The 12,986-nt window shown below is 49.4% G+C and overlaps 1 protein-coding gene across 1 annotated transcript in view; it reads left to right on the top strand.

Annotated features, from left to right (window-relative positions):
• The window catches only part of TCF25 (TCF25 ribosome quality control complex subunit), a 722,186-nt gene that overhangs the window by 253,579 nt on the left and 455,621 nt on the right, over positions 1-12,986 (top strand). The window contains exon 8 of the mRNA XM_085639175.1: positions 7,269-7,368. Coding sequence (XP_085495301.1) covers positions 7,269-7,368 — 100 coding nt within the window. The remainder of the gene's footprint in view (positions 1-7,268; positions 7,369-12,986) is intronic.

Genomic DNA, 12,986 nt, shown 5'->3' with positions numbered 1-12,986 from the left:
AGAATTAGAGTAGTGCATTTGAAATGCTAAATTAGAAGAAAGTGATAAATATATAGATCCATAAGTACATTGAAAGTATTTAGATGCATAAAGGAGGTAAGTATATATAGATTAAAGTTATTGATAGAGGTACAGGATGAGAAATAGGGTAGTGCATTGGATATGCTTTTTCAGGAGAAAGGTAACAGACACACAGATCCAAGTACATGGAAAGTACATAGATGCACAATGGAAGTATGTACATGTAGACCAAAGATAATTTTTTTAATTTTTTTATTTATTTACAACAACATAATTATTCTACATGTTTATACAAAGCAATACACAAAGATAGGTACATATCTATAGTGAAAATAAATGCTTATATACAGAGGAATATGCTGTAAATTTCTGTTTCCGTATGGTGCTTATGTGGGGAAGAGCCAACTCTTGAGTAGTTTTCTGAAGATAAGGTGGTTGTCGGTGGATCTTATGTTGGGGTAAAGAGTTTCATAGTTTGGCTGCTCGAACAGAGAAGGATGTGCCATACATGTTTTTTTTCTGTATCCATAGCAATTTCCCAAGTCTTTGAACTTCCCCTTGAAATCTATGTTCTGATCTTGTAAGGTAAAAACCTTCTGCCTGAGTAATTGCTGCTCTCTGGCACTGTTGTCTGTAGTTTCCTCTGGAGAAAACACTTCCCTCCCAGAGAGTTGATGTCTTATTTTAATTTCCAGTATTTCCTGCCTCTGTTTAAATCTGAAAGTGGTCAAGTCGCCCTGAAGTCGCTTGAGTAGTTATTCCATAAATGGGGATTTTTGCATTTTTGGGTATTGGGAGACTGCAATGACTCCATGGGGTAATTGGTGGGTTTACCCCTACCACATGTGTCTTGCATCTGTGAGGAGGAAATCACAAGCATGGCTTTAATTGAGTGTTTTTTATCCCCTTCGATGCTTCCAGGTTCTGTCTTCCTCTAGGGTTCCACATCTCATCCATTATGGTGGAGTGCTCTATGAGAGGAGGTGCCACTCATGTCAGTGCTCTTTAGAATGTCGATCTTCCTCTCACCAGAACTGCCTCAGCTAATGCTCAGTATCCTTTGTGGAAGACTGGTCAGCTTCCGTGTCTGAATGTCTGTAGGACGTTTCACCATTTGCGTTTTCTCTGAGTCTGTATTTAATTGAACATTTATTACCTGGTGCAAAGCACTCAAGGGGCGTCTGCTCTTACGGCTCTTGCTTACAAAGGGACTGGGTACATTACGGTGTCACTAGGTACTTTGCGCTGCAATTGCAGTCCGCTTAGTTCAGTTGCAAACTACACTAAAGATCGGCTAAGTAGTTTGTCGACTGCAGGATTTCTGTTTTTCTCCCAGGAGGCTGTGGCTTGTGAGGGTCTTGTGTCCATTCATTGTAATACTGAAATATTGTGTGCCTTTATATCTGAAAGAAACAGTTAGTTATAGATTCCTTACCTTAGAATTTCCACCAAGCGTCAGACTGGATCCAGAAAGTTTTTAGTCAGCAGTACCCCTGCAAGTTGGTAGGTGGCGTCGGTCGACTCCGCATCCATCGGCGTCATGGTCGCTGGGATGACGTCGCAGAGGTTACTTAGACGCCGTCCTTGTGCTTTGATGTCAGTTCTTTCTTTTTCCGCGCCAGCAAGCGCAGCTCCGGAGAGAGCGGTACCCCCAGTCATTTTTTGACTGAGTTTTTGCCACTTTTGTCGACTTCTTTTTCGAGTCTTCATCGACTCCTGGTGCACGCGGGATGCCCGGTTTCAAGGCCTGCGGTTCCTGTACCCGACTGATGTTGGTAACAGATCCGCACCGTGTGTGCCTCTTCTGCCTGGAGTGCGACCACGACCCCAAGTCGTGCTCTGACTGCTGAACCATGGCCCTGAAGTCTTTGCGGGAGCGGTCCCGAAAGCTCCTCGAGGCCCGGCAGTCGCCTCCGTGTCGCTCAAGGTCCTGGTTGCGAGGGAGGTCACGGGACCGATCGCTGAGCCATCACCACCACTCGTGATCTAAGTCTTCGTAATCGGGGTCAGGTAAATCGAAGCACAGTAAGTCGCTCTTCGACTTCCCCTCGTCCGTCGGCCGGTGCAACGAAGGGTGCGGGTAGTGCCACTCCCGCAGCTCCGCGTGCGGATCCTTCAGGTTTGACTCCGGCCTTCCTTCCCTTCCCATGACCGGGAGTGACCCCTGCCCAGCTTCGTCAATTTTACGAAGCGATGCATGCCATCTTTGGGCAGCCCGACTCCGCTGGCGTGCCTTCAGGCCCCACGGACTCGGTTGGAGGCCCTAGGCCTTTGACGCCGGTGGCTCTGGCCCCGGCACTGCAGGGCCCCCTTGGATCTAGGCCTGGATCCGGATCGATGCCGGTCGACCTTGTGTCAAAGCCACTGGCACCACTTCCACAGCTGACGCCGGCTCGACCCCCCAGCCAGCGTCGACCCCGGCTTCCATCCCGACGTGGAACCGGAGCTGGACCGGCGTCGGCCAACTCAGGATCCGGCACCGATGGGTACTTTTGTGCCTGTGTTGCACCCTGGCTATTTTCAGCCTGATTGGCAGCCAGAAGAGGGCGAGGAAGACTGGGAGGGGTCTGATGACCCTTTAACTACCCAGCTAGAGTGCGAGCCGAACTGGAGAGAGGAACTGGGGGATGCCAGGGATCTGGATACCTCCCCAGACCTATGCATGTTGTCTCCTCCTACCATGGCTACGGAGGAGGGAGCGTCATACGCAGTGGTGTTGTGTAGGGCGGCCGAGGCTCTCCACCTCGAGCTTCCTACGGTGGCAGTCAGGACTAACCTCCTGAAAGAGGTGCTTTGGCCGGCAGCGAGCTCTTCGGAGTCCCTGCTGCCATTCAGTGAAACCCTTACAGACATCCTTTTGGGCACCTGGTCCAGGCCCAACACAGGGGCTCCTGTGGATAGGATGGTTGCCCGACGCAACCGCCTGGCCCCGGGCGACCCCACTCTCCTCTTCCAACACCCTTCCCCTGAGATCTTGGTGGTCCAAGCCTCTACGTCCAAGGGCGCCTTCCCTACAGCTCCACCTGATGGGGAATCCAAGAAGCTGGACCAACTTGGAAAGAAGATGTTTTCTTCCTCCATCTTGGGACTGCGGTTGGTAAACACTTCATGTCTGTTGGGCCGTTATTCCCATTCTGTGTGGGATACGGTGGCGCAGGTGCTGCCTCAGTGCCCGGAGGAGGCCCGGGCTGTGCTCTCCCCTGCAGTCGCCGAGGGGAGAAACACGCAGCAAAGTTTACTATCCGCTGTGGGCTGGATACTGCCGACTCACTGGGCAGAACGATTGCCACGTCAGTAGCCCTTCGGCGCTACGCCTGGTTGTGTTCTACTGGTTTTTCCGGGGATGTCCAATCCGCACTCATGAGCATGCCCTTCGATGGCCGTCGCCTTTTCGGTGACAAGGCAGACAACGTGCTGGAGCGCTTTAAGGACTCTCGAGCCACGGCTAGGTCCTTGGGCCTCTCCACTACCCATCCTGCGCAGTCTGCCTTTTGCCCATTTCGTGGCTACGGAAGGGGTGCCCCACTACGTCCCGCCCAGAGCCACAGGCCGACGCAGGCTATACAGCCCCAGCGCGGCCGGGGACGTGGAACCTCTGGTGTGGTTCTGGGGTACAGAGCGCAGGCCAGTCCACCACAGCCCCCTCTGCACCCCATCCAAACCCTCCTAGTCCAACATTCCGGGGCCACCAAACGCCAGTGGGTGGCAGGATCCGCCATCACCTCCCCCACTGGCGCACCATCACGTCGGAAAAGTGGGTTCTGCAGGTAGTCCGAAGGGGCTACTCCCTCCCCTTCAACACCACCCCTCCCTCCATGCCACCTCAGTGCCATCGCATGTCGGAGGATCACCTGGCCCTTCTCCAACAGGAAGTTTCGGTCCTCTTGGCCAAGGGGGCCATCAAGCATGTTCCTGTCCCAGAAGTAGGTCGTGGTTGTTATTCCCACTACTTTCTGGTGCCCAGGAAGGACAAAGGCCTGCGTCCTATCTTGGATCTCAGGAACGTCAGCTGCTTCCTCCGGAAGGAGAAGTTCAAAATGTTGACACTCGCTCAGGTCTTGTCTGCCCTGGACCCTGGCGACTGGTTGGTAGTGTTGGACTTGCAGGACGCTTATTTTCACATCCCCGTCCTGGCGGCCCACCGGCGTTACCTGCGGTTCACGGTAGGCCACGAGCACTTTGTTTCCCGTGCTCCCCTTTGGCCTTACCAGCGCCCCTCGTGTGTTCACGAAAGTGATGGTGGTGGTGGAAGCTCATCTGCGCAGATGAGGGGTTCCAGTCTTCCCCTATCTCGACGACTGGTTGTTGAAGGCGGGCTCGCCCCAGGCAGTAGTCTCCCACCTCCAGACTACGGCCGACCTCCTGCATTTGCTGGGGTTCACCATCAATGTGCCGCAATCACACCTGATTTCCTTTCAGAAGCTCTTTTTCATTGGAGCGGTTCTGGACACGATGCAGTTTCGGGTCTATCCTCCCGAACAGCGCGTCTAGGATATTCGGGCTATGATTCTGATCTTACAGCCTCTAGGTTTCGGGAAGGATGACCCTGGGGCTGCTGGGCCTCATGGCCTCCTGCATCCTGCTGGTCGATCATGCCAGATAGCATATGCGGGCTCTGCATTGGGACCTGAAGTTCCAGTGGACGCAGCATCCGGGGAATCTGTCCGATTACATCCAGATCTCGGAGGGCACTGCACAGCAATTGCAGTGGTGGCTCACGCACCAGGATTGGGTCAGCGGCAGATCCCTCTCCCTTCCCCAACCAGTAGACACAGTGGTGACCGACGCATCCCTTCTGGGATGCGGCAGCCACATGGGAGAGGCGGAGGTCAGAGGCCTCTGGTCTCCGGCAGAGTCCGCGCTCCACATCAACCTTCTGGAGCTCCGGGCGATCCGTCTTGCAATGAAGGCTTCACTTCCCTCTGTCCGGGGAAGAGTAGTGCAGGTGTTCACAGACAACACCACCGCCATGTCGTACTGCAACAAACAGGGCGGGGTGGGGTCGTGGACCCTATGTCAGGAGGCCCTGCACCTCTGGACATGGCTGGAACATTGGGGCATATCCCTGGTGGTTCAACACCTGGCTGGTTCTCTGAACGCCAGGGCGGACGAGCTCATCCACTGGTGCATGATGGATCACGAAAGGCGTCTTCACGCGGAGGTGGTGCAAGGTCAGGTGGTGCAAGGTCTCTTTCAGCAGTGGGGAGAGCCTTGGTTATATCTGTTTGCCACCGAAGAGAACGTGCAACACTTCTGCTCGTTGGAATTTCCAAGGCGGCACTTGCTAGGCAACGCTTTTTGGCGCATGTGGAGTTGCAAGACTGCAACTCCACACGCCTTTCCGCCTATACCACTTCTGCCCAGAGTGCTGACCGGGCCCAAGTCATTCTGTGGCTCTGGATTGGGCACGAAGAGTCTGGTATTCGAAGCTGCTCAACATGGCCATCGACCCTCCGATCCGACTGCCTCTTCAGGAGGATAGTCTGTTGCAGCAGCAGGGGGGCGGTCCTCCACCCAAACCTGTCCAGCCTCCATCTCCTTGTGTGAAGATTGAGTGGCAGCAGTTGACGTCATTTGACTTGCCTCCCGAGGTCTGTGATGTAATCTTGGCAGCCAGGCGTCCCTCCACTAAGAGGGTATACGCCTGCAGATGGAACAAATTTGTGGCATGGTGCACAGCAAAGGCTGTGGATCCCATTTCTGCCCCTCTTTCTGAGGTTCTCTTGTTCCTACTTCCTTTGGCCCGGCAGGGCTCTGCCCTGGGCACTATCAAGGGCTATCTTTCTGCCATCTCTGCCTTTCTAAGGCTTCCTGATCAGCCTTCTCTCTTAAAAGTCCCCAGTTGTAAATCGTTTCTTGAAAGGCATCACTTATCTCTTTCCTCCTATTCCCTTCGTGATGCCTCAGTGGGACTTGAATGTGGTCTTGACCTATTTGATGTGCGCTCCCTTTGAGCCACTTCACAACTGTCCTCTTTGACTCTTAACTCTTAAGACTGCATTCCTGGTAGCAATCACATCTGTTGGAAGAGTGAGTGAGTTCCCGGGATCTTTCATCCAAGCCTCCTTTTCTGGCTGTACATCCGGACAAGGTTGTCCTAAGAACTCGACCATCCTTTCTTCCCAAGGTAGTCCCCTCCTTTCACATCGGGCGAACCATCACTTTGCCCACCGTCTTTCCGCCTCCGCATCCTTCGAAAGAGGAAGAGAGGCTCCACCGTCTGGACCCAAAACGTGCGCTTTCCTTCTATCTGGATCGCACCAAACCGTTCCGGGTGGATAACCAGCTCTTTGTTGGCTACGTGGGCACCAAGAAATATCGGGCCGTACACGTGGACCATTTCTAGATGGGTCGTTTTGTGTATTAAAGCCTGTTATTGTCTTGCTATAAAGGAGCCTCCAGTGGGGCTACGCGCCCATTCCACCAGGTCGACGGCAGCCACTACTGCTTTGGGACAAGGAGTTCCTTTGAATGACATTTGTCGGGCAGCTACGTGGGCATCGTTGCACACGTGTACAAGTCATTACTGCCTGGACAGCCAAGTCCGGAGAGACAGCTTCTTTGACCGTTCTGTTCTCCAGGACTTTATGATGTGATCTTGGTTCGCAGACCCACCTCCGGGGTTAGTATTGCTGGGGTATCTATTCTGAGGTAAGGAATCTATAACTAACTGTTTCTTTCAGATGCACAAGTTATTTACCTTCGGTAACGATATATCTGTAAGAAACATAGGTTAGTTATAGATTCCTTACCGCCCCACCCATCCTCCCCATTCTGTGAATTGATTTCTAGGGTTACGGACATCCTTTCAGGGCCCTTGTTGTGTACACCAGTGGTCAGTGTCTTGCATGGCTCTGCGTTCCTGGCGCGGAAAGTCGTGTACAGAACTGACGTAAGCGCGCGAGGTTGGCATCTAAGTAACCTCCGCGACATCATCTCAGAGACCATGATGCCGACTACGGATGCAGAGTCGACCGATGCCACCTACCGACGCGCAGGGGTACTGCTGATTAAAAACTTTCCGGATCCAGTCTGACGCCTGGGGGATATTCTAAGGTAAGGAATATATAACTAACCTATGTTTCTTACAGATATATTGTTACCAAAGGTAAGTAACTTGTGCTTTTTGCTAGTTCTTTCTAGAACCATCTTCTTATCTTTGCACCTCATCCTTGAGCTGATATTTGTACATGTAAACCTTCTATATATGCCTTGCCAGGTGCATCATTTGTCAATCTTTTCTACAGCTGCTGCTGCAGATGAACCCCTATCACATTGATTCTCTCCTGCAGTTGAGTGATGTGTGCCGCATACAAGAAGACCAGGAGATGGCACGAGATTTTATAGGTATGCCACAGAAGCATGGGTGAACACCTGCTATCTGATGAATCGCTGGAATGTTGGATACTGTTGTATATTAAAAAAGATTCTTTTTTTTTTACCAGTTTGTTTCTCAACAGTCCACATTACATTTCTGACATGCGTTGCTCAGTCTTGTGGCACTTTATAGCGTACACTTATTCTAGATGTGAGTTATGTCCATTATTTATTGTTTTAAAATCAAGCTTCCAAAGCACTGCTAACAAGGAAAGTTGTTAGAAAAACCTTGAAAAATAGTATTTCAGGTAAAACTAAAAGGTTAACTATATATGTGTTTTCTGTTCTCGGTTGTCAGTTCAGAAATATAGACATTTAGATGCACAGAATAACCACCTTTTGTTCCTTCTCTACTCATACCACCTTCATGTGACTTGATATTAATGCAGGGTATCAGAACTCTGCCTGTTCTCTGGTTTGGAATCTTGCTGTCTGCTATTTAGTCTCTTGTAAGGTGCATGGAGAGGTGGACAAGTGGAAGATAAAAGAGAACATGCACCTTACAATAATGATGGTAAACAGGAAAAACCACTTACATTGATCCTATTCTTTGATTCCTTTTTTTAAAAATTCCTTATTTGTGCCTTTAAGTAGATTCTTTAACTTCCCACTCTTCTCGCCATTATTGTTTTGATTTTCTAATACTTTTCAAAGATTTTTGCAACTGATGAATAAATGGTCGCTGGTTTGAACTCCTACAGTAGGTATAGTGCTTTTATTTGATCTGAAATATAAATATTAGGCTACAGCAAAAGTTAATTAGTTTATACATTTTAAGGTCGAGCCTAGGCAGTGCCTGTGCTGTCCCTTCGAGACATGTTGTATACATTTTGTGAGCTTACAGCCCGCCCATTTCCTTTTTATTCGTCCTTTAAAAATGCCTGCTTGCTAGTGTTGAATCCTTCCTCTGTGTCCCTCCTTTGTGTTTTGTTTCCTCCCACTGAGTGTTTGTGTTTGTTTTGTGGGACTATTCTTTTCTTCATTTCCTGCCCGTGTTTGCTGTTTCCGGTCTTTTTTTTGTTCCTCGTCCTTTACTGTTATAACGTTGTTATGTGCTTACAACTTCTTTTGTAATTTAAGGCTGTGAAGAGCGATGTATTACAAGTAAAGAAACAATTTTCTTTAAAACACACAACCGGGAGGAGCCAAGATGGCGACCGGAGCAGACGCTTGAGCGCCCGGCTCCGTCGGCCCTTGGCCCCGGACTATTATCCTGATTCCTATCCTTGCCGATTCTCGAGGTGAAACGTGTACGACGACGCGCTGTCCACGCCGCCACTTCCCCGAAGTCTCAGCCCGCCCGGATGCCGGAGTTTTTGGTGCTTTTGTTCTCCGCCCTGGACCCCTGCTCCATTGTGGCCTTTGCCGGCCCCCTGGAGGCTCCGCAGTCCCCGGACCCGCTAGCGCAAATCCGAGCCCCGCGGTCCCGACCTCACCTGGCACCGCGGACTGTCGCCAGATGAGCCTGGGGAGGGACGGCCAGACACCTCCTGCACCCTGCGCCTGAAGGGCTGGGGCTGTAAGGTAAGCCCCGGTGAGGCGGGTCTCCTGCCCCGATCTGTGGACCGCGCTGTGGGAGGCTGCCGACCCCCTTCTTCTACTGCCTAGTCGGCTGCAAAGAGAACCCGAGGGAAGGGAGGCGACTGTTGGCTTTCCCAGTTGCGGCGCAGACCTGAGGGGAACTGACTCCTTGCTACGACCCCCCCCCCTGGCCATTGTACCGTCCGGCGGTAAAACATGGCGTTGTTTGCCTGCTCGCGGCTGGGGGGTGATACTCCGGTCTTGCCCGCTTTGCCCTCCCTCCACCAGACACCGGCTCCACAGTGCCGACCCGGATTGCTGCCGATGTGGGGGTGCAGCTTCCGCTGACATGCGGCTCCGTACTGGCCGTCCTGCGGGACTTTCGTTTACAAATGTTTGCTCGCTTTCAGGCGCTGAGTGAGCAGTTTGACTCCCTGTTGTCGGCTACGGGCCGTGAGCGCTCTGTCTGTCATCAACACGGCGTGGGTCTGCCAGTGCTTTTGTCCTCTTGCGGGGACGCAACGGCTGTGTGTGATCGTGCTACACTGGTGCCTGCATCTGGCTTTCCCGGCACCCATGATCAATTGCTCTCCAGCTTAACAGCGGATACTTTGTTTCCCCGTTCATTGCTGCCTGCTTCATTGTTGCCTGCCTCACCGCGTCTGCAAGAGTACCCAGCTGAGCAACACCTAACATCCTCGAGGAATCGTTCACGGTGGCCTACTGCTTCTTTTCTGTGGAACTCCTGTACTCTACATGCCATGTCTCGACTTTATGTGGTGCACAAAGGGGCCGCTACAGATGGTCGGCAGCCATTTTGGGATTCTACTTCACCATCTTCTCCCAAACGGCCATATTGTCTTTGTCTGCACGGGGTGCGGGGCCTTCATGTAGGGGCTGGCTTAATCTCAAGCCCGCGATCGGGCCAGGGCTAGACTGATTAATATCGCCATGGTTTCACGGAGGGGCTGGACTGGGACTGGAACTGTATGTGTACTTTGTGCGCATTCGTCGCGATTTGTCTTTCTTCATCTAAATTGTTGTGACAATTCATTTTCACACGACCGCTTTTGGGGTAGTGGGTTCTCAGTGTGTGGAAGCCAAAGATGGCCGATGGTTTAGGGCGCTCTGATGATACGTAGGCTCCTCCCCACTTTCTTCTTTTTGGGAGTTTAGATTAGAATAGTCCTATTCTCTTCTCACCCCCTTTAACTTAGGTGTATTGTTTTCTTATCTTTCTTTACTTTATTCTTACTCTCTTTCTTGTCTATATTTCGGGTTTATTGGGCGACAGGCACTATGCTGGGGGGGGGAAGGCCGTAGCCTCCGCATTGGTGTAGGGTGGGGGGGTAACTTACTGTTTCTAATTAGTTCTATGGGCCTTTCTTTTTCTTTATGTTTCTGCGCTATACTTGTTTCGATTCTGGGTCCGGGTGGGGGGTTGACTGAGTGGGGGCGGCACTGGAGGGGTGCGTAATTGCTCATGTGACTATCCTGTTATATAACTGCATTGCCTCACTGCCTGCGATTTTACTTCCATTGCTGTTTTAATGATGCTGCTGCTCTCCCGTGTGGTGAAGATATCGTGCGGACTCGAATCTCCTTGGTTCTTATTCTTCACTGACTATTTCCCTGATAAACTTATTTTGAAAACTGTAAAATTAACCTTCACTTCTCCTTTCCCTGGGGTCAAGGATCTCTCCCGTGTATGTTCCATAAATCGTTGCTAACCTTGACCGTTGAAGCACAGGGGCCGTAATGTTTGTATCAGTGCTTAACCGTATCGTGGCCGGCCTGAAGGTTGTAGGCCCGTATTTGTTCTTTTAATATGCACGAATAAAGGTTTTTAAAAAAAAAAAAAAAAAAAAAAAACACACAACCACTGCAAATGTGATTCAAAATAGAACCTGTTTCTAGGTTTGAGAAACACATGCTCTTAAATGGGTTTGAGTGTCAGCAGTTTGCTCCCAACCTACTTCTACGAATGACAGTGCCTTCCGCTTTGACAATCCTCGTGTTCCGATTTGCCTTTGACACTGTTGTGCTCTGATTGGAGCTGATGCGACAGGGGTGCTCTGCTGCTCAGTGAGTGAAGTATAAATGCAACAATATCTCAGCAGGAATTATTGAGACTACTTAAACTTTTATGTGCAAGACATTACGATAAACGAACACAAGACAAGAGGCTTCAAATAATTCAATCAATGCGCCTGTAGGCGTCATATATTTTAAGAAGATCAGAAAATACACAAAACAGTTGTTAAAGCACTGTTGGGTCTAAATGCCAAGGCAACCCTAAAGGAAAGTGTACAAAGTGCTCGTGACAGTGAAGTGACGGCGCAGGTGACAACGTGAAAACACCTCTGCCCACCAGCTCAAACGCCTTAGGCGCACCTTGACCTTTGGTTCTTTAACGAAAATTACCAATTGTATAATTGAATAATTTGATGTTTGAACCTTTTTTCCTGTATATATATTGTAAATTTTCTTGCGCCTTATGCTGTGGTGTTTTCACGTTGTCACCTGTGTTCGTTTATCGTAATGTCTTGCACATACAAGTTTAAGTAGTCTCAATAATTCCTGCTGAGATATTGCATTTATACTGTACTTACCCAGATCTCAGTTTGGTTTATGGGTTACACTCCTATGTTTTTTCTGCTCAGTGAGTGAAGGCGCACTCTCTCGTAGATCCCGCTCGTTTTTTTACTGGCGATATAATCTGCCTGCAAAATTTACAGCCCACTAATGCACGACTGTCATTCTGTTCCATACAAAGCAACAGTGTAATATTCTTTAGCAGATGTGGGGTGTTGAGATCCAGCCCCTAGACACGGTTTTCTCCGTATAGTACTTACTTAGTAAAAGTACTCCAACAATAGAGTAATTTAAAACAAGCCTTGTGAAAATGGCCAGTTAAGACATTGGCAGCTTTTTACCAGACAGACCACTTCTGAAAAAGCTCCTAGACCGGACTGTGGTGGTTTGCTACGAAAGAGCGGAAAATAGGAAAGCCATGGGAGGTTGCTGCATGTAGCTGTGTGGGATGTCTGACGTTTGAACCGCTGTCTAAAATGTCGTCACACAATCATATCCCCATCTCTCAACTTTCCTCTTTCTCTACATTTCTGTACCCCACCTCACTATCTTGCATCACGCTTCACTCTGTTTTTAGAAAACTTTGAAAGCTCCATATATGCCCTCTTTCCTCCCTTTAAGGCAGATGCTAAGAAGCTCTATTTCAGAGTCTGTAATTTCTTATGATGATGGCCGAGAAACCTGGCATTGACCACAGACTTAAGTTTGGTAGAAAACAAGTTCATGTAACCACATAATTTACATGATTGCTATATTTAAGCCACAAAACATCGCCCATAATTTGCATAATTGTCATGCACATTTAATATGGTTTTATGTTGCGCTACATTTTTTAACACATAATCCACTTGTGAAACGGGCCGCTGGCAATGTCACAATTACTAGTCCAAATAGCCATCTCTGGGTATAAATTGCATTTCCAGTGTTCATTCAATAGCATGGAAGCCCAACCTTGTGTGTGTGTGACCATTCACCAGTGGCACATAAAGTAACAGTAGATGTTGTTGCCCCCAGTATAATGTGCTGATCCCAATTTATCAGCTAAAAGTATCAATGCACAACTCTGATAGAGGGTGAAACATGATTTGTGTGTGCTCTCTCTGGGAGGTTGATTGAATAGTCTTAATGGTGCCTGTGAGTCACTCTCTATTGAGCCACTCCTGTCCATTCTTGAGTGGCTTGATCTGTTGTTTTACTTCTATGATGATGACATACAATTTAACTGCATTTCAAAATCCTACACTAATATTTTACATCTGTATGGCAAGCCACGATTGGCTAAGAAATTGATGGCTATGAGTGGGCTCAAACAAAGTAGTGTTCTTCCTGCGAGACCGCCACCACCTGCACTCTGTCTCCATACCACAGGACTATTGTATCTTCTATTTTTGGTTTGTACAACAAGTTTGGCAAAAAGACTAACATCTTAGGGTAGTCCTGTGTGGATAGTAATTTATGAACTAGCTCAGTAA

This window comes from Triturus cristatus, chromosome 12 (assembly GCF_964204655.1).
Source record: "Triturus cristatus chromosome 12, aTriCri1.1, whole genome shotgun sequence".
NCBI lineage: Eukaryota > Metazoa > Chordata > Amphibia > Caudata > Salamandridae > Triturus > Triturus cristatus.
The sequence above is the reverse complement of the archived record's forward strand: the minus strand, read 5'-3'. Positions and strand labels throughout refer to the sequence as shown.